The sequence below is a fragment of the Aulonocara stuartgranti genome, assembly GCF_965226115.1.
Source record: "Aulonocara stuartgranti genome assembly, chromosome: 3".
Lineage (NCBI taxonomy): Eukaryota > Metazoa > Chordata > Actinopteri > Cichliformes > Cichlidae > Aulonocara > Aulonocara stuartgranti.
Genome location: NC_138941.1, coordinates 6,046,932 through 6,071,275, shown reverse-complemented (window position 1 = coordinate 6,071,275; position 24,344 = coordinate 6,046,932). Strand labels below are relative to the sequence as shown.

At 41.7% G+C, this 24,344-nt stretch overlaps 1 protein-coding gene across 1 annotated transcript; it reads right to left on the bottom strand.

Annotated features, from left to right (window-relative positions):
• Positions 1-746: 746 nt before the first annotated feature.
• LOC309702225 (protein NLRC3-like) lies at positions 747-21,057 on the bottom strand. The gene is made up of 7 exons (XM_082526754.1): positions 20,945-21,057; positions 20,788-20,840; positions 16,761-17,045; positions 12,714-14,499; positions 7,932-8,105; positions 7,535-7,708; positions 747-1,027 (listed from the first exon to the last, which is right to left on the bottom strand). The coding sequence occupies exons 2-7, from the start codon at positions 20,834-20,836 to the stop codon at positions 835-837; spliced, it is 2,661 nt and encodes an 886-aa protein (XP_082382880.1). The 5' UTR covers positions 20,837-20,840; positions 20,945-21,057; the 3' UTR covers positions 747-834.
• Between the last annotated feature and the right edge of the window lie 3,287 nt (positions 21,058-24,344).

The window sequence follows — 24,344 nt, the reverse complement described above, 5'->3', positions numbered from 1 at the left end:
CCCTCCTGCCTCTCAGCTGCTGAAACTCACAGTTTGTTACCACGGAAGAGTCACTCCTTCATCTGAGATGAAGCCTGATAGTCTGACTGATGCAATATAACATTCAGTCTACACTTTGTTTTTGTGCAAAGATGATAAAGAGGAAATACTAATAACATAAACAAAAATAAATGTCCAATTTAGAAATCTTATTCTTTTTTGCTCTATAAAATAGTTGTTTTTATTTTTCAGTCACTCATCGTAGCAGTAGGATTTACATGAAAATAAAAACAAATTAAGTTTGAGAGAAAAAGTACATTTTTGGCACTCTCTGGGCAACTGACTCAGAGACTCAAATGATTTAAAAAACCCGATTCATTTTGGTGAGTGACTCATTTAAACTCGATTCGGTAAAAAGAATCAAATTTACCATCACTAATACAAATCCCTTTGGAGAAAACAGCTTTAAAACATGTATTGTTAAATTCCAGATGTTTCTTTGCAAGGAAAACTCAGACACTGAAACAATACCACCAGTAACCTCCTACAAATGGAAATATGGTGTCATTAAAGACATAATAATTTCATTAATACCCAATATCCAGCAAAATATGTAATTTGAACATTTTGTTCCTAACGAAATCAAATGTATATATTGTAGAAGATTAGCCAAATTTATGTAAAATGGCCAGTACATGAATTAAAAATAAAAAATAAACAAAATCGTATGACTGTGACAAATTTTACACAGTAATTCAGTCTAATAATCCACTCAAATATAAATATAAGTTTAGCTAAAAGCTCTATAGATAAGTCAATCAATAATATAATTCACATTTTAAATGATCATATGTGTTAACGTTTGAATCCTGACCTGAGAGTTTCCACTGCACACTGTGAACTCTTTAGTCCAGCAGACAGAAGCTTCACTCCTGAATCCTGCAGGTCAGAGTTACTCAGGTCCAGCTCTCTCAGACTGGAGGACTGGGAGCTGAGGACTGAGCACAGAGCTTCACAGCTTCTCTCTGACAGGTTACAGCCACCCAGTCTGAAAAACAAAAGATAATCTATAATACTTATGTAAAGTTTGTTATTATATTACATGCCATCTTTTTATTTTTGATGAAACCTTAACATACTAAGATACAACATCATATGGATGAACTTGAATAAAATGTTTTTTTTTAATTATATCTTTATTTGGATTGGACAAGAAAAAACCATCTGCATAGCAGTATATGAATAACATGGGAACAAAGTCCTTCCAGGTTTTAGATTAAGTCCAGGAGAGCAAATGATAAACAAAGTGATCAGCGGGTGCATATTAACCTCCACTAGCTATTACTAGGACAGTTGCTCGCATGCTCTCCCAAAGGAGATATATAGAACACATTACATGGAACTATAAACACAAACTGGGAGGGGTGCCCATGCTGCAATCATTGTGAAGAAATAAGTAAATAAACAAGCAATAGTAATAGAAGTAAATGTAAAAAACAAACAAACAAAAAACAACCAAGTAATAGTGAGATCAAGTGAAGTCAGCCCTCGTGGGGGTGATGAATTGGATCCAATTGTTCCAAATTTGGTAGAATTTGGCTTTTTGATTTCTTAACAGATATGTAAGTTTTTCCATCCTAAATATCTCTAAAATGATCCCAAACCAGTCGTCTAGGGTAGGCTGGGCTGGGCTTAACCATCTTCTAGTAATTGTTTTTTTACTTGCCACCAAGAGTAATTGCACCAACTTAATCTCACTCCTACATTCCAGAAAGGGGACCAAACCCATGTATAAAACCTTAAAATCTAAAGGTATTTGAACGTTAAAGACTGCACTTAAGGAGACCTGAACGTTTTTTAACTTGGGACAGTCCCAAAAGACATGAAAATGGTTAGTAACAGTCGAGCCGCATTGTCTCCAGCATTGCATATAAGCCCCTTTGTACCTCTCCTGATATGGAGTCTTGAAGTACCTAATAATATTCTTCCAGCCATGTTCCTTCCAGCTCATAGAACTGGACGTGGACCACTGGCAGTACAAAACATTTTCCCACTCCCCCACAGAAATAGCAATGCCTGATTCCCTTTCCCATTTATCCTTAGTGTATAAAGTGTTATCCTTGCTGGCACTAGAGAGGGCTTTGTATAGTTTAGAAATAGATTTAGTAGGGGTCATGGTTGTGGCATTTTTCAGGATGAGGAAAAAATGCGACTCAGCATCATTGAAGTTGGCATTCATGATCAATATATGATCTCAGCTGTAAGTTTCTATGAAAGTTGTATTTTGTCAGGTTGTCCTGTAAGGTCTCAAATCTGAGCACAATATTTCTATGAGTAAGAGAGAGGAATGTTGTAAGGCCACAGGATATCCATGCTTTAAAGTTACCCGGGAGCTGAGACTCATAAAGGGGACCAGATTCCATCTGTGCAGATCAGCTTTTATACTTGCAGATATTGGCTCGTAGTTTGCCTGAAAGAGCCCCGAGAGGTCCGCAGTCAAATATATTCCCAGGTACTTATTTTTCTCGTTATCCCTACGTAAAGCTACAGAAGCTGTATAATTTAAAGTCATCACCTGTGTTTTTGAAATATTGACCTTATAACCAGATAACTTCCCCAAATCACTTAAAGTAGACATCAACTCACTAAAAGACCTCTCTGGCTCCTCCAGGCAGACCAGTACATCATCGGCGAACATTACCACTTTATGTTCAACTCCTGACAATGCAACACCCCTAATGTTATGATTTTGTCTAATCGTTTGGCCAAATGTTTCTATGAATAAATCAGAGAAGTGGCGAGATTGCACAACCCTGCCTACAGCCACGTTCCAGAGCAAAGGGCTTGGAGAGATCACCATTCACCTTAATACGGGCTGAGGGTCGAGCAAACAGACCTTGGATTACTCTAATAAACTTGTCGTGAAAGCCAAACTTCCCCAGAACCTTATACAGAAATACCCATCTGATGGAGTCGAAGGCTTTCTCAGTGTCCAAGCTTCCTATCATTGATTGAGTTTTGTTCTTTTGTATTTGAGCAGAGATGTGTAATATTCTCCTAATGTTGTCAGTTGTTTGTCTATAGTGAATGAAACCAGTCTGATCTAAATCGATGAGGTCAGGTAAAAACTTCTCCAGTCTACGAGCAAGAATAGAAGTAAATAGTTTGTAATCCAAGTTAAGGACACTGATTGGTCGATAGTTTCCACATTCTCGTTTATCTTTCCCCTCTTTTGGGATAATTGAAATAGTTGCCTCCCTCCAGGAGGGTGGGATTTCTCCCTCCTGTAGGATGTAGTTAAATGACTTCAGCAATGTGGGGACTAGATCTGCCCTCAGGGTGCGATACCACTGAGAACTGAACCCGTCCGGCCCAACTGCCTTACCTGGTTTTAATCTGGAAAAAGCATTAATTTCTTCCACTAAAATGGGATGTGTTAGAAGCTCATTTTTGAGAGACGGGAGTGAAGGTAATTCTAGAGAGCTAAGAAAGGCATCAGTACAATTCTCCTCCGTAGCATTGGGCTGTGAGTACAGCTCCCTAAAGAAGGTCTCAAAACATTTCTGAATGTCTTCTAATTTTGATTCCAGAATATTAGTCTTGGGGTCCTTGATTTGGTATATCGTACTTTCCTCTAGTTGTTTGCGTAATTTATTTGCCAGATATTTTGCAGATTTCCCTCCTGTCTCATAGTATTTTTGCCTCAAAAAAATTAAGTTATTTTGGGCCTCCTGGGTGTAAATATCATTAATTTCATCCTGTATTTTCATGATATCCTGCTTCACAGTAGGATTTGCGGTGTTTATGTCTTCCTATTCTTTCAACTTTAAATTTACCTGTAGTTCTGCTAATTTTTGCCCTTTGATTCTCTTTAAGTGGGAGGCGATAGAAATTAATTTACCTCTCATTACCGCTTTGAGCATATCCCAAAGACTAGTTGGAGATACCTCTCCTGTGTCATTAACATCTAGAAATTCTTTAATGTCTACCTTTAATTTGGAAACTATGGCAGGATCATTAAGGTGCGAGTTAAATTTCCACAGTGTGGTATGTTTTTTCCTAGCCACAAAGATACAGAGATAGGACTGTGGTCAGATAGATCTCTTGTTAATATGTCAGTGTTTAAATGAACCAGAGTAATGAGTGAAATCTCTGGTAGATGCGTAGCGGTCCCACCATACATCTATTATCCCCATCTCTACCATATAGGAATTGACTTTTCTAGTAAGTGCTGTTACCTGGTTGGTTGGGGAGGAGGAGTCTAGTTTAGGGTCAAGTCTAAAGTTAAAACCCCCCCACAGACAACTATCCCCTGAGAATCCACCAATAAATCAAAACTATTCCTATAGAATAGCCAATCGCTCCCAGGGGGAGCATAAACATTTAAAATTGTGATTTCAGACCCCTCTATCCATTCTGTTATTCTAACCAATCTGCCTTCCTCGTCACAGAGTTCTTAGATATGTTCATAGTTAAGAGTACCAGAGATAAGTGTAGCCACACCCCTCTTGTGTTTGGACTTAACGGAAGAGGAGAATACATATTTAAAACCCTTTCTTTTCAATCTCAAGTGATCTACTTGGTTCATGTGTGTCTCCTGAAGTAATGCAATCTGGGCCTTCTCCTTCCTTAGTTTGGACAGTATCTTATTCATCTTAATCACGTTCAGAACCCCGTTAACATTAAAACAGATTACTTTCACTGACTCACTTCCCATAAAGATATATTAAGTTACCACAGCGCATAAACTCAATAGCAGCAGGCAACCCCCTCTTAAAACAGTAACAAGTGAAAAAAGTTAGGAATGAACTGAAAACATTTGAACATAACTGGAGCTTGAAAGCTCCTAAGCTGGCTTCTGACAGTGGAGCACTTCCACTGACACCCTCACAACTTGAAGGGAAACCCCTTATTACTCCCTGAGTTAGGGGGCTTTCCACTGTGACGTCACTCACAGCACGAGAAGCCCCACCCATTTTAGCTCGACAGTAACCATATTTCACCATGTTGTCCATAGCTAATACATAACATTAAATTCGTTCTCTTCACGTCTGTATACTTGCAGCTTCTCTCTATATCCCGCAGCTCCTCGGATCTGACGCGGACGCCGACCACCAACTCCCCGCCACAGCGGGCATCTTTGTAGTTTTTCTCTGGGGGTTGCCGGTGGTGTAATCACCTTTACCGGCAGGCCCCGACTCGCCAGGTCAGCCGTTGCCTCCTCCACCGTGTTGTAGGTTTTCACTCCTTCTTCGAAAAAAACCTTAAGGCGCGCTGAGTAGAGGGTCCTAAACCGTACATTCTTCTCTTTTAGGACCTTTCGTGCCTCTGCATACTCCTTCCTCATAGCCATGATCTCAGGGGGGGTAATCGTGGTCGAGGTTGATCTTGCTGGAATTCAGCATAAAACCTTTCTTTTGCCAAGCGAGCCTCAGCACTTCTTCTTTAACCGTGAAGCACAGGAATTTTACCAGGATCGATCTGGGTTGGGAGCCGTCCGGAGGGAGTAATGATAACGCTCTGTGTGCTCTCTGAATTTGTAACGGTGTTGATGGTGGGATGGCGAGATTCTCCCGGAGTAGCTTCTCCACAAAGTGGGCCATAGATGGAGCTCCCGATTCTTCTCCCTCCAGCACCCCGTACAGTCTGAGCGACTCCCTCCTCGAGTAAGCCTCCAGTGATGTTAGTTTTGTTTGAAACTTTTCCTGCATGCTTTCTTCCATTTGCGCAACATCTCTAAAGTTAGAAATATCCTGTCTCAGAGTGACGCTGAAAAACTAGTTCATGCATTTATTACTTCCAGGCTGGACTATTGTAATTCGTTATTATCAGGATGTCCAAAAAACTCCCTGAAAAGCCTTCAGTTAATCCAAAATGCTGCAGCAAGAGTACTGACAGGGACTAGAAAGAGAGAGCAGATTTCTCCTGTATTGGCTTCCCTTCATTGGCTTCCTGTTAAATCCAGAATTGAATTCAAAATCCTGCTCCTCACATACAAGATCTTAAATAATCAGGCCCAATCTTATCTTAATGACCTTGTAGTACCATATCACCCCATTAGAGCACTTCGCTCTCACACTGCAGGCCTACTTGTTGTTCCTAGAGTATTTGAAAGTAGAATGGGAGGCAGAGCCTTCAGTTTTCAGGCCCCTCTTCTGTGGAACCAGCTTCCAGTTTGGATTCAGGAGACAGAGACTATCTCTACTTTTAAGATTAATCTCATATTTCCATTAAAAGTGTTGAATTTGACTGTTTGATGTTCTTTATGATCTCTGGCACCAGTTCATCTGTAGGCTGAGCTCAATCCATCCATTTAGTGAAATTATGTTTAAAGGTCTCCTTGTTCTCTGAGCGTGCACAGATCCTGAAGCAGAAAGCCTGGGTTAATAGAGAAATGATCATCACTGTGATGATGCTCATCATCTCTGACTGGGATTTGAGGTTTTGTCAAAGCAGCAAAGAAAGCCTGGCTATGTTGGACTGGGTGTGGAAGCAGCTCCCAGTTTGAGTTCAGGAGACAGACACCCTCTCTACTTTGAAGATCAGCTTCAAACTTTCCTTTTTGCTAAAGCATATAGTTAGGACTGGGCCAGGTGACCCTGAATCCTCCCTTAGTTATGCTGCAATAGACGTAGGCTGCCGGGGATTCCCATGATGCATTGAGTTTTTCCTTTCCAGTCACCTTTCTCACTCACTATGTGTTAACAGACCTCTCTGCATTGAATCATATGTGTTATTAACCTCTGTCTCTCTTCCACAGCATGTCTTTATCCTGTCTTCCTTCTCTCACTCCAACCAATCACAGCAAATGGCCCCGCCCCTCCCTGAGCCTGGTTCTGCCAAAGGTTTCTTTCTGTTAAAAGGGAGTTTTTCCTTCCCACTGTCGCCAAAGTGCTGCTCATAGGGGGTCATGTGATTGTTGGGTTTTTCTCTGTATTTATGAAGTGCCTTGAGGTGACTTTTGTTGTGATTTGGCGCTATATAAATAACATTGAATTGCATTGTTAGTATCTCAGACAAAATCTCGTCTGTGTTCTGGAGCTTATCTTTGTGTTCTGCAACCCTGGTTTCCACATCATTAAGCCGCGCATTGGCTTTATCCAACTCACCCCTTATTTCCACCAGTTGCGCTTTCGTGTCTTTTCGAAATTCTTTCACCTCTTTCCCAACGCCTCTCAGTTCTTTCAGTATCAGCGTCAAACTTGCTGGGTCAACCTCATCTTCTGTCCCAGAATCCTCGCGGCTAGGAGTGGGAGAGTGGCCTCGGCTAGCCCTATAGGGGCTAACGTTAGCCCCTTCTGTTAGCTGCACATTGCCATCTTCCACGTTTTCAAACGTTAACTTCTTAGCTATTTTGTTCTTTCTGGACATCATTTAAACCCCTTTTTCCTCTTTATGTGCACTTAGTGTATTAATTTACTTGGGGCAGTTTTAATAAGTTTCAGTCGAGAGCTCTCGTACTAGGTGTCCATCCCCACGAGCGCCGGAACCGGAAGCCTTGAATAAAATGTTTAATTGGTTCATTTAAAAAAAACAAAATGTCAATTGATCTGACCTCAGAGTATTTAGTTTACAGTTTAAACTTTGTAGTCCAGCAGACAGAATCTTCACTCCTGAATCCTGCACATTTTTGATACTCAGGTCCAGCTCTGTCAGAGTAGAGGACTGAGAGCTGAGCATTGAGGACACAGCTTCACAGTTTTCCGCTAGAAGTTCACAGACGTTGAGTCTGAAAATGAAAACATGAACAAAGACTGATGTTAAAGTGTAATCAGGGTGCAATAACTAATCTTATATTTTAAGAATCCTTGTTGTTTTATGCTGAGCAGATGTGGTACGAAACAACAGTAAATTGATCAAGTTTACCTCTACTGTTTAAATTGCTGGATTTATTTTATCAGTTAAAAACAAAACAAACAAACAAAAGAAAAAAGAATACAAATCGGTCAGACCTCAGAACATTCAGTTTGGCGTGTGGACTCTCCACTGCAGCAGACAGAAGCTTTACTGCTGAAGCCTTCAGGCTGTCGGTACTCAAGTCCAGCTCTCTCAGACTACAGGACTGGGAGCTGACCACTGACAACAAATCTCTACAGACTTTCTCTGACAGCTTACAGCTGCTCAGCCTGAAAAAAATAACAAGAACAACAAAACAATAATATTTATTATCAAATAAAATCTCTTTATATGTTGAATCTAAGTAATCAAATGTGTACAAATGAGTACACTACAATGCACAATTAAATAAAAAAATGTTCAAGAATTTAAGTGTAACAGAAGAAAAATATTTCAAATTAAACACAATTATTCCAATGTATGTAAATGGAAACCAGTGAAGAGCAGGTTGATTTAGTGACAGTAGTTCAGTGTCTGCTGGCACAGGCCTGTGAGTACTGCAGTATTACACTTACTACAGTACTGCTGGTCACTTTATTAATTCTAATATGTGTGATTACTGTAAATGTAGTTATAAATAATGTATCACATCCTGGACTCTCATTTCATTTTCTGTCTAAAAGCTGCTTTGGCTCATTCCCCTTTAAAGCCCCGCTCTCCCTAAAGGCCAACTTTATTTTGATTGGATGATTTCATAAAGCACGCTGAAGGGCAGTAGCCAGTTATCATGAGCTCCATCTCCTCAACCTTCTGGTTTAGAAATTATAAGAAACTGTAAACCTCATAAAAACCCGTCTTGATCCATGCTCAATCATCCAGGTTAGTAAATCCCAAAAGTTGATTCTGTTCATCTGGACGTAGCGCTTTCAGTGGGAGAAACATTTCGTCACTCATCCAGGTGACTTCGTCAGTCTCAGCTGACTTCTGGTTTCCAACCCTATAAAAAGTACATTTGCATAATGACTGAAACCAGCCCACTGAAGGAACAATAAGGCTGGGAGGTCAGTTCCTTGACCATTAGGTTTGAGTCATTATGCAGATGTACTCTTTATAAGATTGGGGAAAGCTGCAGTCAGCTGAGCCTGAAGAAGTCATCTTGATGAGTGACAAAATGTTTCTCCCGCTGAGAGCGCTACGTCCAGATGAACAGAATCAAACTTTGGGGGCTCATAAAATCATGATTAGAAATCTTCTCAGATGTATTTTTACATTTTAGATCCACAGCAACAAAGTTCACAGCAGGATGTCTCTGTTCAGTAATTATTATGCCCATTACCTGCAAACTGTGAGGTACGCAGGTAATGTCAGGTAAACACTAGCTGTCTGAAACTGTTCCTGTTAAATGTGTGTATAAAGGAAATAAGCTGAAATACAGAGACTGGGTGGATCTGTGCTTTGACTTTGACACCAAAAATTTCTTCCTGTTAAAAGGGAGTTTTTCCTTCCCACTGTCGCCAAAGTGTTTGCTCATAGGGGGTCATATGATTGTTGGGTTTTTCTCTGTATCTATTACTGTACGATCTACTGTACAATATAAAGCGCATTGAGGTGACTGTTGTGATTTGGCGCTATATAAATAAAATTGAATTGAATTGAATTACATCCCATTTCAGGTACCTAGAACCTGAACCTTCTCTGGAAACCTGGGACGCTGGCGGGTTTCTCTTGCTTACCTATCTGCTCATCCTCTTTCTTTCTGCTCGCATGATGATTTCCTGGTTGAGTTTGTAAAGACTTTTGCTCAGGACCTTCTTGCTGTGCGGCAACAGTGCTAACCACCGTCCGCTGTATGTTTTTCAGTCATTAAATCAAACCATGAAAGATCAGCTTGCTTCTCGTGATGAACCTGTCTGTTTTCGATTCCACACCAGGGTCTGCCCACTGGAAAGTTCAGGGATAAGGGTGGAGGATACTCACACAAACATAAAAACCCAGATTGCAACTCCAACTCTCTGTTCTAGTTAACCAGACCTTTCAGGCTCTTGTTCAATTAGAACCTCATGGAGTCTGAGTTAGCGAGACAGTTAAACATCCCTCTATGCCCCCTTAATCCGCCCATTCCCACTAAGTCATTAAATAACCGAGTGTCCCCTCACATAACTCAGCGCACAGAGCCTGTCACCCCTGGCAATCACAAGAAAACACTTACCTTTTTTGCTTTTCATGCACCTCACAAACCACTCATACTCGGGTTTCCTTGGCTAGAATTACATAACCCCCACTTAGACTGGTCAGGTCAGAGGGTAATCAGTTAGAGTCTGTTCTGTCATTCAAATTGCCTTGTTTCTGCCCGTCCACCGGAACCTGTGGAACCATCAACCAACACTGAGACTGTTTTAGATCTCTCCTCTGTGCCCACCAAATGTCATGATCTTCAGGAAGTATTTAGCAAAAGTAAAGCGCTTTCACTGCCACCTCACAGACCACATGACTGCACCATAGAACTACTCTCTGGCTCCACCCGGCCTTCTAGCTGGCTGTATAACCTGCTTAGACCTGAGTGTGCGGCTATGGAAAAGTACATTAAGGAATCCCTCGGTGCAGGCATAATCCAACGATTGTCATCTCAAGTTGGAACTTCTTTTTTGTGGAGAAAAAGGATGGCTCTCTCTGGCCATGCATTTACTTCAGGGGCCTCAGTGATATTACCATCAAGAATAAGTACCTATACCTCATTAGCTCTGCTTTCAGGCCATTTCACAGTGCCACTGGGTTTACAAAACCCCACATCCGCAACGCTTACCACTTTTTCCAGATCAATCAGGGAGACAAGTGGAAGAACATGCCATTGGGGGACTACGAGTATTTGGTCATGCCGCCTGGGTTAACTAATGCTCCCGCAATGTTTCAAGATTAGTTAACGATGTCCTCCGGGAATTCCTTGACAGGTTCGTATTGGTGTATCTGGATGATATCCTCATTTTTCCCAAAACCTGCGAGGAACATCAGTCTCATGTCCATGCTATTTTTCCAACGTTTGCTGGAGAATAAACCTTATGTCAAAGCAAAAAAGTGTGAATTCCATTCCTCATCAATAACTTTTTTCAGTTACATTTTGGCACGGGGGCAGGTGAAGACGGATCTGGCAAATGTGAAAGCTTTCACAGAGTGGCCTACCCCTTGTACCCATTGTAGATTCAAGAAGCATCTCCAATGGGTTTTGGGAATAGCAAATTTTTATAGACTGTTCATTTTCAACTATAGTCAGGTAGCTGCACCACTCAAGTCTCAGCATGCATCTGGTCCCCCAAAGCTGAAACTGCATTCACCAAACTTAAGTATCTGTTCACCACAGCGCCTTTTTGGTTCACCCTGATCACAGTTATCATTGCAAAGGTGGACACATCAGAAATTGGAGAAGGGAGAGGTAAATGATGCCAAGTGAAAGAGAATGCTTTTGGGGGGGGGGGGGGGGGGTCATGCTGCTGTCATGGTCTGTGTGAGCGGCTGTGGTTTCCCACTAGACTCTGGTTTCTGCCTTTGGGTGAAGCCTGGTCAGCCTGTCCATTGTCCACACCTGACAGTAATCTACTAGGCTGAATATAACATCAGCACTCCCAATAACTCTGCTAACCTCCTAATCCTCGGATCATCTACTCACCCTTGCAGTTCAGTCACGTTTTCCTGGATGCTGGTCTTCTTGATTCACTCACAGCCACATTAATGCCTTTCGTCTCTTAGACTTACTGGACCACTTTGCCTGGATTCAAAGCTAACAAGTACTCACCCAGACCTCACCACCTGCCTTCCCCAAGTTGCTTTCCAATTACTGACAAGTAAATGGTAAATGGACTGATTCTTATATAGCATTTTTCTACTCTCACGGAGTACTCACAGCGCTCTATACAACATGCCACATCCACCCAATCACACCCATTCTCACAAACACTTTATCTGAACTTAGTGCTTTCTAAGTACATTCACGCACATTCATACTCTGATGGATGCATCGGAGAGCAAGTTGGGGTTAGTATCTTGCCCAAGGATACTTGACATGCAGACTGGAGGAGCCAGGGATCGAACCACCAACCTTCCGATCAGTAGGTCAGATCAGACCAGCTTTACCTCCTGAGCTACAGAAACCCCAAATAAGACATTGAAGATAACCTCGTTCACTTACTGTAACCTCCACCAGTGATCTTTCTGATGCTGCTCTACCTCTGTTACAGTGACTCAGATTACCATCAACCAAGACCCATTTCCGGAAACCTACCACAGAGCCCACTTCATGCTCACAGCTTCAAGTGCTTGACTTCCGCCATAGTTCACAGTTCATGTTAAAAAATTCCAAGTGTCAAGTTCCTGTGTGTAAATAAAGCCTTCACGTCTAGTAATATTCAGTTCCTTCACCTTTGTCTGTATTTTGGGTTCACCATGTTGTTCTGGCCACACCGAGGTAACAGATTTATATTTGAAAAACAGAGAGACATGGGGGATTGCAATAAAGATGAGACACAAACCAGACCTTAAAATAAGAACATCTGAAAACGATGTAGGTGCAGTCTGGTAGCTCAAGTATTTGCTTTAAAAAACAGAGCTAGACTCCTGGTTGTTGGAGACAAGTGAACAACTTGAGGATAATAAACCTGTCAGAGGGGCTGAAGGATCAGAGCTCATGTTCTTATAGGCTGGATCTGGATTGTGCTTTGATTCGAGTTGAAGACAAAAATATTTCAGAAATGCTGACATGTCCTGCTGGAGAGAAATATTTAAAGTATCATGACTATTTTAGTGACTATTTTTTAATTTTTCTAAAGTGGTAGTATTCTTTGAACTGAGCACCTCTGATTTATTTCCCATGATTTTAAGAATGAAGCGATGAGTTCATGTTTACTCACAGAGCTTTGTTGGAGGCTTTGACCACTGGCAGCAGCCTCAGAAGAGCCTCCTCTGAAGCAGAGTATTTCTTCAGGTCAAACACATCCAGATCTTCTTCTGATGACAGTAAGATGAAGACCAGAGCTGACCACTGAGCAGGAGACAGTTCATCTGTGGAGAGACTTCCTGATCTCAGGGACTGTTGGATCTCCTCCACTAGAGAACGATCATTCAGTTCATTTAGACAGTGGAACAGATTGATGCTTTTCTCTGCAGACAGATTCTCACTGAGCTTCTTCTTGATATACTCGACTGTTTCCTGATTGGTCTGTGAGCTACTTCCTGTCTGTGTCAGCAGACCTCGTAGGAGAGTCTGATTGGTCTGCAGGGAAAGACCCAGGAGGAAGCGGAGGAACAAGTCCAGGTGTCCATTTGGACTCTGTAAGGCCTTGTCCACAGCACTCTGGTAGAAGTGTTTCTCTGCAGATTCTCTTGTTTCAGACTTCTTGGAGGTTGTCTGTTGTTCTTCCAGCAGATTGAGTCCAGAGTTGATGAAGGTCAGATGGACATGAAGAGCAGCCAGAAACTCCTGAACACTCAGATGGATGAAGCAGAACACCTTGTCCTGGTACAGTCCACTTTCCTCTTTAAAGATCTGTGTGAACACTCCTGAGTACACTGAGGCTGCTCTGATATCGATGCCACACTCTGTCAGGTCTGATTCATAGAAGATCAGCTTTCCTTTCTGCAGCTGATCAAAAGCCAGTTTTCCCAGAGACTCCATCATCTTCTTGCTCTCTGGGCTCCAGTGTGGATCTGTTGCAGGTCCTCCATCATACTTGACCTTCTTCACTTTGGCCTGAACCACCAGGAAGTGGATGTACATTTCAGTCAGGGTCTTGGGCAGTTGTCCTCCCTCTCTGGTTTCCAGGACACGCTCCAGAACTGTAGTAGTGATCCAGCAGAAGACTGGGATGTGGCACATGATGTGGAGGCTTCGAGCTTTCTTGATGTGGGAGATGATCCTGCTGGCCTGCTCCTTCTCTCTGAATCGGTTCCTGAAGTACTCCTCCTTCTGTGGGTCAGTGAACCCCCTGACCTCTGTCACCCTGTGAACATACTCAGGGGGGATCTGGTCTGCTGCTGCAGGTCGTGTGGTTATCCAGACGTGAGCAGAGGGAAGAAGATTCCCCCTGATCAGGCTTGTGAGAAGTACATCAACTGTGGTGGGCATCGTAACATCAGTCACAGTTTTGTGGAAGTCCAGAGGAAGTCGACACTCATCCAGACCATCAAAGATGAACACAACCTGGAAGTCTTCAAAGCTGCAGATTCCTGCTTCTTTGGTTTCAGTAAAGAAGTGATGAACAAGTCCCACCAAGCTGAACTTTTCCTCTTTCAGCACATTCAGCTCTCTGAAAGTGAATGGAAATATGAACTGGATGTCCTGGTTGGCTTTGTCTTCAGCCCAGTCCAGGCTGTATTTCTGTGTTAAGACTGTTTTCCCAATGCCAGCCACTCCCTTTGTCAGCACTGATCTGATTGGTTCATCTCTTCCAGGTGTGTCTTTAAAGATGTCTTCTTGTCTGATTGTTGTTTCTGGTCTGTGTGGTTTCCTGGATGCTGTTTCAATCTGTCTGACCTCATGTTCATCATTGACCTCTGCAGTCCCTCCCTCTGTGATGTAGAGCTCTGTGTAGATCTGATTCAGGAGGGTTGGTTTTCCTGCTTTAGCGATGCCCTCAAACACACGCTGGAACTTCTTCAGCTTAGACTTAAGTTTAGGCTGACACTTCTGAAGAGCATCTGAATCAAAAAAAGGAAAAAAGAAGGAAAAATACAAATCTGGTCTGAAGGAGCTATCTGACGTACTTTGTCCTTTGTTGAGCCTATCATACGTTTTAGTTTTTAATATACTTATTCTACCAGAAAACCAGAAAAAAGGGGCTACAGGAATTCCTAAATGTAATTCCTGAAAACAGCCACATTAAATGTTTTGAACCTACACATCTGTATTGCTTTGCAGCTTTTCATATGTACCTGATGCCAACATGTGCAGGCTAAACAGGTTTCTGCTTTCTGTGCCTCTTCTCCAAACTTTGTCACCAAAAATAACAACACTGCTATGTTATTTAAATAAGCATCTGAGAGAGATTCAGTAATTCACATTTAATTCTTGTCGTAAATTACAATGGCGAAAGATAATGTAAACCCTTTCTGGCCACACTAAACATGTTCCTTCTCGTTTGGCTCTTGGCGAAGGCAGTCGCACTTTTCTCCTCTTCTCCTTCCCCTTATCTTCCCTGCTTAGCCTCTTGTGTCTTTGTCTTGTCTCATGTGTATTTCACTTCCCTGGAACACTCTCTCACAGTCTGTGTCTAAAAACCTAAAAGAGAATTATGGATTTGATCAACTGGTCTCTGAATGCTATTGACACCCTTTTCTCAACGAGTTGTCTGGGCTCGGGAGAGCCCGAGTGCCCTGGAGGGACTTTCCCTGCCGGATACACGATGGACGAGTGGCAGACATGGAGGATCGTGTGCCTGGCGGGACTGTCGATCGAGGACGCTGAAGATATGTACCTATTCGGAACCATGATAACAGGGTTCTTGCTGATCGGAGCTGGCTTGGCCCTGGTTTATCGGAGAATTAAGAAAGCGGAACCGGCTGTTCAAACCCCCCCAAGGCTGCCCGCTGGGATTGAAAGGATGGGACGAGGTGCGGCTTCTCAGAAAGGGCTCAGTGAATGCAGCATGGTTAAGAGCTTGGAGGCGCTAACGGCTGCAGTGAAGGCTCAGAATAACACCTCTGAGTGTATATTGGATTACATCAAGGAAGAATCCACTCGGAACAACACCTTGGGGCGGAAGCTGGATTACAGTTGGCTGCGGTCGTGAAGTCTCAGAATCTGCTCTGTGAGCAAAAGCCTGAAAAGACCACAGAATTGAAGGTAAATAACATAATTGAGAGGCTCGCAGCTATCCAGCGGGAGATTGAGAGACCAGTGTCGGTGTCGGAGTGTTAAAAACAGCTTGAAATTCTCATGAGTTGTTTGTAAAAGAAAAATCACAAATCATATAATGCGGCTACCCCTTCGGCGCCAGCTGTGGGCTCAAGGCCTGAGCTGAACAAAAACACCCTGATAACGACTGTGTTGAGTCTGTTCCTTCCCATTCCATGCAAGGCCACCTGGGTTGGCTGGTAGACTGTTTACTTAGCCTGATAGGGCGGAGGACACTGTCTCAGCTGAACTATGGACACGCACACACATACATTTACACTGATAAGCACTCACACATCCCCCCTCCCCTTCCAATGCCTTCGATGCTTGTTGCCTCCTGGGAACACGAGGCGGGTCTGGGCCCACGCTGGAGAGTCGGCGCAGTGGCAGGATGGCTGCTGTGTTGCCTGGGATTACTCCTTATCCCCTAACCAACCTTGTTGTTGGTCACGTGCTCTATAATGTTGTACTGTGGACATTTATGTGCTTTCTGTGCAGAGGAGTTTTTTTGTTTCCTGTTCTCATGCTGTCCTCTATAGCCCAGCATGAGCAGAGGTCTCTTTTTTCCCCTTGTACTTTCCCATTGTAGTGTAGATTTCAGTGTTTTTTCTATAATGCAACGTTCTCTGACTTGTATCCCCATGTGATGTCTGTGTTGTGTGTGTATGGTCGGGGGGCGGGTTCATTCCACTGCAGGGCAACCTGACACTGCAGGTGATGAATAAAATTTGAACTTGAACTTGATTATATAAAAATGTGGCATTTAAGTCAAATGACTCATGCTTTTCTTCTTTAAGGCAATCAGTTTGCATGGTTTTTAAAAGTAAAGAACACTTGTGTTTAATTAAATACAGCTCACATTAGATCTAAGTAGTTTCACACGTTTATGATGTCCATGTAGTTTAGAAAATACATTTGCAGGCATGTAACAAATCCAAACATTCGTCGTAGAATGACGTTCTTGCCCTCTCCTTTTTCTTACAGTGAATTCTGAGGTTTCACTTTCACATCTCAACAAACTGCAAGGTGACCATTTTTATTCATGGTATATGATACATGACCTCACCTTGTTGAGCAGATGGATCAGAGTATAAACGTAGCTGAGAGAAAAGAGAAGGATCTTTGATCTGAAGATGTTTGATTGTTATCTTGCATGCTTTGTCTCCTTTTTTCCTCACTGTGTCGATCAAGCTGCGTGCCTTGTCTGCTCTGGCTAGGTTCTTCTCCAGTATCGATTCTTTCTCCAACTCATTTAAGACAGTGTCACATACGAGGGCCTCAAGCAGCTGTGTGAGGATTTCTGTTGTTACCCTCCAGACAAAGGCTGACCGCACCCTGGCAAGCTCCTCCTCTACAGAAACAAGAAAGAGACATAAACATGGTTCTCAGTCGACATCATGTGAAAAATATTCTAACTTTGTTGAATTAACACTTCATCATCTCATCAACAAATACTGAATTTTAGGATGTGTGGGGTTAAAATTATGCCAGCTTAAAATGAAACTGAAGAAAATATTGAAACTGAAAAATAATATTGTAACCGATACACAGATGATTTGTATTGCTATACAGACGGGCAAGTATACAGGTATACTATGAACAAATATACATATATAAAGATGAAGCACTGTGAGGTAAACAGATCTACAGAGTGCTATGAAAATATCTACAGTAGTGGAAGCGTAGCTCTCTGAACAGACTATAACAGTGTAGGCACTATAACAGAGACTACACCATGTCAGTGTCCTAAAACTACAGCAGTAACCAACGTGGTGAATGTTGATAATGAAAGGATCATGGTCACTGGGAGGAGGAGTGTAGAAGGGTTAGGTGAGTGTGGATGGAAAGGCTCAGCGGGGACTGAGTTCAGTAGGGTAACAGCTGTGGGGAAGAAGCTGTTCCTAAACCTGCTGGTTTTAGTCTGAAGGCTCCTGTAGCGCCTCCTGGAGGGGAGGAGGAGCTGGAAGAGTTTATTGGCAGTATGAGAGGAGTCCGAGAATGATGCATACTCGGCGTAGACATCTCTTCTTGCGGACATCCTCAATGCCAGGAAGTGGAATCCCTGTGATGTGTTGGGCGCTGCAGTGCCTTGCGGTCAGCAGCAGAGCAGTTCCCACACCAGACTGTGACACAGTTGGTCAGGATGCTCTCTATCACACAGCGGTGGAAGTTGATTCTTCTTCAGTATCCTAAAGAAAAAGAGGCCCTGATGGGCCTTCTTGACCAGGCTGGAGGTGTTAGTTGACCAGGACAGATTCTCAGAGATGTGGATCCCCAAGAACTTGAAGCTGGAGACCCGTCCAAGGATGGAGTTGGATGCATACTAAGGTCTGCAGTCATAGAGGAACGGGCTCAGCACACAGCCCTGTGGAGTGCCAGTGTGAGTGTGACAGTGGTAGAGCTGTTATGGCCTGACCTAACATGCTGAGGTCTGTTGGTCAGAAAGTCCATGAGCCATGATCCAGGTACAGATGGAGTTGTTGAGTCCAAGATCCACACGTTTGGTGATCAGCTTGGAGGGAAGAACTGTACTGAATGCTGAGCTGAAGTCAACTAACAGTATTTTTGCATGAGTACTCTTGTTGTCCAGGTGTGAGAGTACACAGTGAAGAGCTGTGGATACAGCATCCTCTGTACTCCATTGATTTGATAGACAAATTGGTGAGGATCCAGTGTGGGGGGCAAGCATGCCCTGTAATGCATCAGGGCCAGCAGCTTTTTGAGCTTTGCTTTGTGTAATGTTATAAATACTTGGATAATCCTCAGAGTCTCTGGACTTTTATATAAAGATATTATATTCAGTCCTGTGGATAGTTATATACTTAAAAATATATGATCCTCTCTGGTTACTCTGGTATGAATGACTCTGAATCACTTAATGGTAAATAACACACTATTTGCACATTTGCAAACTGTGAAAGAATTCCAGATGACAAGTCTGTAGTTCGACATACAAGTGACGACCTTTGACCTTCATCAGTTTTTATTTAATTGTGTCAGAGAAACTCAAACGTGCTCTTCATGCAGCTGAGTACATTCAGTGTTTAAAACGGAAGCTGTGCAGGTCTGAGATCAGCAGCTTTGTGAAACACCAAGCTGAGGTCCTGTTAATGCTGATATATAGTGACACAGTTACATTTCAATTTAATTCAATTTTATTCATATAGCGCCAAATCACAACAACAGTCACCTGAAGGTGCTTTATATTGTACAGTAGATCGTACAATAACAGATACAGAGAAAAACCCAACATTCATATGATACAGGGGTGATTAATCCTTTTGACTTTGTTTTTATCAATAAAACAGCTGCAGCTTTCACTACAGCACATGTGGTGCTTTAACCTTTGTACTGTTTGCATCAGTTCATTCTGCAGTTAACATGTGAACATGTTGGATGATCTGTCTGCTGTCACTGGGTGGTGCTGAGGTCTGAATCAGCTCCTGTAATCACAAAGAGAACTGAACCATCACAAACTGAAATATAAAGTTTATCTCAAATCTGAAATAGAGCTGATCCTTCTGTCCTCACACACCCAGGATCTGAAGTTCTTCTCTTACATTTCTTTAGTTCTTCAGCTCTGCTCACATACGAGCTGTTTATTTCTTAAAGCCGTATATACCAACAGATTTTCCAATATAATGTTAACCTTTGAGTTGTTGGTGCTTTGTGAATGTGAATCTGCATACATGAGCAGACGGAGCAGGTTTCAGTCCTGGTTCAGTCTGCTGCTGCACCGTGGTCACCAACATACAGAGGTATCATAACAAATATTAATGCTTTTTTCCCTCTCAAAGGATGTAAGCTGTACTGCACATGTAACTTTGTGAACTTACCTCAATAAGAATGATTCAGACTGTTTTATTTGACCTGAATATTTGAAACAAACTTAGTAAAAACAATACACAGAGTCAGTGCTAAAAATGTAATCCGAGGAAAAATGAAACACACATTTTAACTTAAGCTGCCAAGCAGAAGTATTTGGTTTGAGTACATAAATATTAGGCTTTGCTATTTAATCTGTAATTGATGATTAATGAGGGGTTACTGAAGTGCAAGCCTTTTTTAAAATATGTGTTAATATCCTTACAGATGTGGCAAAAGAGTGAAAACATGCTGCTGTTTGCACATATTGAATAATCAGCTCTGCACAGGAGCTGCAGCAGAGTGCAGCCTGTTGCTCTTACAGTGTAATACTCATAATAAAAGTACAGTAACTGTGGTTAGTTACTGACGGAGCAGCCCAGTGCGTTTCTGTTCATTTCGTTCACCTGCACGGGTTAGCTAAACAAACTTTACAAAACAAGTTTTGCCGATAGCCGAGTGCCCATCTTAGCTAGCTAGCTAAGGATGTTAGCTACAGATTAGCTTACAAACACCTTTCACTTACCAAAAATATTGTGGCGGCTCTCAGGTCCTTCTGTCAGGCAGACACTGAAGAACACCTGAGTCTGTCAGTTTGAAACAGTCGGTAAACGCTGGACCTCCTCTCAGCGTCCCCGCTCTATGTGCCGTTCAGAGATACGCAAGTTTCTTCATGACTGCGGCTGCTGCAGATATTAGGTCGTCCATGATTTCTACAGTCACTGGTCAGCAATATAATGTGCGCAAACATATGTGGCTCATATATGTGGCTCTGAAGCCCCGCCCCTCAAGCGCACCCTCAGATGCCGAAGCAGTGCCAACTAATTGAAGCTGAAAAAATAACTGTACGTGGGAAAAAAACGATGTAAGTGTGAAAACCACATGAACAGTGAGTTTTTTCTTTAAATTTCTATATTTATGTTTTTTCACTATCATTTCACTTTCAATACATTTGTTTCAGTTTCAATATTTCTTCAGTTTCATTTTAAGGTGGCATCGTTTTAACCTCATATGTGGGTTCAAAGTACAAAAAAGTCCAGTTGTTTCTCTGCCAAACTCCTTAGACTGGAAGTTCTCATGTTATATTAATGTCCCACAGAAAGATTAAGGCAAAGATTAGGACAGGTTACAACTCGTGAATTTCATGTACTTGTCACAGTTACAAAAAAAGAATCTGCCTGAAGTCTATACATCCATACGTCTCATCATACAAAGCACTGATCTCCTACCTGCTGATGGAGCTGCTTTGGCTGGCTGTTCTTTAGGTTCTTCCATCATCTTTCTATAAAAACACGAGAAGATGATTTTACCAAAAGAAACAGTGAACACAGTCTGGGTGTCACATCATATGAATTTGTGTCATGGTTTAGTGTACGGGCCACACACACTGAAACTGATCTGTGTGAAAGAACACATCGATGACATGTGAATGTAGTGATAACCTCATCATAATAGAGGTTTTTACTTTTTCACATATTTGTTCAGTATAATGATTAAATAATCTGACAATACAAACCTAAAATACTTTGTTCCCTGTCTGCGACTTTGTGCGTCTCTGCTGTTAGTGCTTACAGGAAGTTTTAAACTTAAAATCCTTCCCCACATATGTGACTGTGGTCTCTGGGGCCATTATCCTGAAACACTGGGGCTCAGCCCTGAAAGCTTTGCTATCTTCACCTGATAACAGCAGCTGTTTAAAGTTATTGAGTTTGACAGGGAAGTGAATGTAAATGTGAGACACTGTGTGCTCACAGCTAAAGGCTGCAGTCAGCTGTGTCAGAGCGTCCAATGAGCCTTTAATAAACACTCAGAGCTCCATGTTGATGAAGCTGTCATGTGTGAGCTTGTGAGGCTCCTTTAAACTGGCTCTGCTCTTTCAGATGCTCACCTCTTCTTCACTGTCTCTGCTGCACTCTTCATCTCCTCCTCTCTCTCTGCTGTACTGTTTGAAAAAACAAACAAATCAGCGTTAGCCAATCAAACTCTGTGCAGATGCTGCAGCTACAGCTGATATGTCATTCAGCTGTTCATCAATCAGCTTCTGCTGCTGTTTATTCTGCTCTTACTCTGAACACGTGCAGATCTAGGAAGATTTTCTTGGGGTGTCAAAATCAAAGCGTTTGTTTTTTCAAACACACGTGGAGGTGTTTATATCACATATGGTTTAAATGATTCAAATGCAGTAAGTATACATGTTTCATATATCGTCTATAACTGAATTATGTTCTGTAGCCTACATAATGAAACACTTCAGTTGCATAAAACGTGAATTTTGATTTTACAGTGGGCCAAAAAAGTATTTAGTCAGCCACCGATTGTGCAAGTTCCCCCACCTAAAATGATGACAGAGGTCAGTAATTTGCACCAGAGGTACACTTCAACTGTGAGAGACAGAATGTGAAAAAAAAAAAAATCCATGAATTCACATGGTAGGATTTGTAAAGAATTTATTCGTAAATCAGGGTGGAAAATAAGTATAAATAAGTAAGTAAGGATCAGCAGAGTTGAGGTGTTGGAGGATTGGATGTTCCAAACACAGCTGCAGTCAGAGAAACAGATGCAGAGACAGACGAACATCATGTGCTGAAGATCAAACTCTGTACAGACACAGGAAACAGCAGCACCGACTGAGATGCTCTCAATGACCACGTTCCTATTAAACACAGTTAGCAAAAGAAAATGAAAAAGAGAGAAAAGCTTAAATAAATTGCTGATTCTTACAAATTTACTTTAATAAGCCCCACGCTCCCGTACCGGGGGCAAAAGACATGTGTGGTATCCACAGAAATCTCTGCTAAAGTCTGATAGAAAACATTTCTACAACCACCAAACACACGAAACAAGCAATGATTAAAAGAGTAGTTACATAAATGCCCAAAAGTCCATAAACAAACAAAACCATACAGACTTCATGTAACCGGCTAAAGAAAGGCTAGTTAGCTCCCAGAGCTATCACCGATTCCAAACACCAAGTTTCACCGCACTCCGACTAAAACTCACTGAAATAGTTCCAAAAGAAGACCACAAAAACACACAGCGGCGCAAATGTGCTAAGACAGATTTCCTCCTTTTTGCCAGTACCTGATAGCATCGTGATTATCAGCAGCTACCACGGCTGCATCAGAGCCACATCCATCAACAACTGCCATTATAGAGACTGAAAATGTGACGTCAGTCCAGGGTAAAAGCGCAAAGGATTCTGGGAACGAGTGGCAAGCGGTACTAGTGCAAGCAGGCTTTCACATGAAAACAGTCACACAGCGATAAAAAGACACACAAAGAATGGCAAGAAGCTGTTGTGTTATTGAGTGCAATAGTCGCATGACAGCCACAGGAAGCCGACGGATAAAGAGATCGGTTTTTATCGGATTGCGTCGTGGAAGAGAAATTGTTTAATCCATGTTTCCGAAGTAACAAAGAGCTGACAGATGGCCTGGTTTACATCTGTAATGCCAAAAAAATCCACCAGAAGGCGCTGTGAATGTAAACAGTTGGCTCTTCTTATACCTCTCCCAAACAGGAAGTCAGAAACAAAAAAAACATCCAACATATTTTCAGTGTTTTTGATTAAACTAAGATAGGAAGATATAATTTTTGATATATGATAGTGTTAGAGGACTTACTAAACCGATGTATGTCACCTGACAGCATTAAAAAAGTGAAATTAAATATTTAATTTTTTTTTTTAAAAAGTGGTCAGCCGAACAGTTGATTTGTCCCTTCATGGTGCTAATGCTAACATAACCTAAATGTTATTAATGTTGATTATTTGCTATAAAATCATTGTTTATCCATTGCTGTTGATAAATCAAATTAAGTGTTAATTTGATTAACATGATCCAGCTCTCCAAGACCGCAGAATAAATGCTACACCCTAAGACCCCAATGACCAAAACCACAAGCAGATATGCTTGATTTGCACTGTTTTTTTTTCTCTTTTTTTAAAAAAACAAAAATGATCTTGCACAGTAGCATTCAATCAGAAGTGGCCTGAATGTGAGTATTTTGTGCTGTAGCACATTTTTCACATTTGCAGATGAAAAAACGATGTATTTTGTTGTTTGATATTATACTGTCCTTTGATGGAATGAAAACAGCAATGTTCACCGGCATGCTGCTAGAAATAAACTGTATCCAATGCCCTGGATAGGTTTTGTTATTCATTTAATTTTAATTCGGCACTTTATTTAATTTTTTTCAACTGTATTATCTAATGTACTTGTATTTGCATGACACTCAACCGTTTGGTACAGATCAATATTTTAAAAACTACAGGGTCTATTGAAAAAAATGATTGTGGTTATTACTCACCCAACTCAATAAGGAATGCAAAAAAGAAAATTACATTGCTTTTTTTCTTGGTGAGGACCTCAAAGGGCTAAGAAACCTGGCCTTGATCACAACGTTTTAGCTAATTATAGGCCTATTTCCAAGCTGCCTTTAGTTTCCAAGGTTTTAGAGAAAATTGTTTTTAGTCAACTGAAAGATGACTAGATGATAACGGCATCCTTGAGGTTTTTCAGTCAGGTTTTAAAACCCTTCCTAGCAATGAATCTGCATTATTAAGGGTTTTTAATGACATCCTTCTGGCATGTGATTCTGGTAACCATGTTGTTCTTGTCTTGCTTGACCTAACTGCTGCTTTTGACACTGAAGACCACAATACTCTAATTCCTCAATTAAGTGATGTGGTGGGTATTGGTGGCCAGTGTTGGGGAGTAACGGAATACATGTACCGCCGTTACGTATTTAAAATACAAAATATGAGTAACTGTATTCCGTTACA

Excerpts from the sequence above, each read along its gene's own strand:
- LOC309702225 (XM_082526754.1), bottom strand. The coding sequence starts at position 20,836 with ATGATGGAAGAACCTAAAGAACAGCCAGCCAAAGCAGCTCCATCAGCA. Across the intron at positions 14,500-16,760 it reads TGATCCATCTGCTCAACAAG|ATGCTCTTCAGAAGTGTCAG; the intron begins GTGAGGTCATGT and ends TTTTTGATTCAG. Across the intron at positions 8,106-12,713 it reads AAAGCCTCCAACAAAGCTCT|GCTGAGCAGCTGTAAGCTGT; the intron begins GTGAGTAAACAT and ends TATTTTTTTCAG.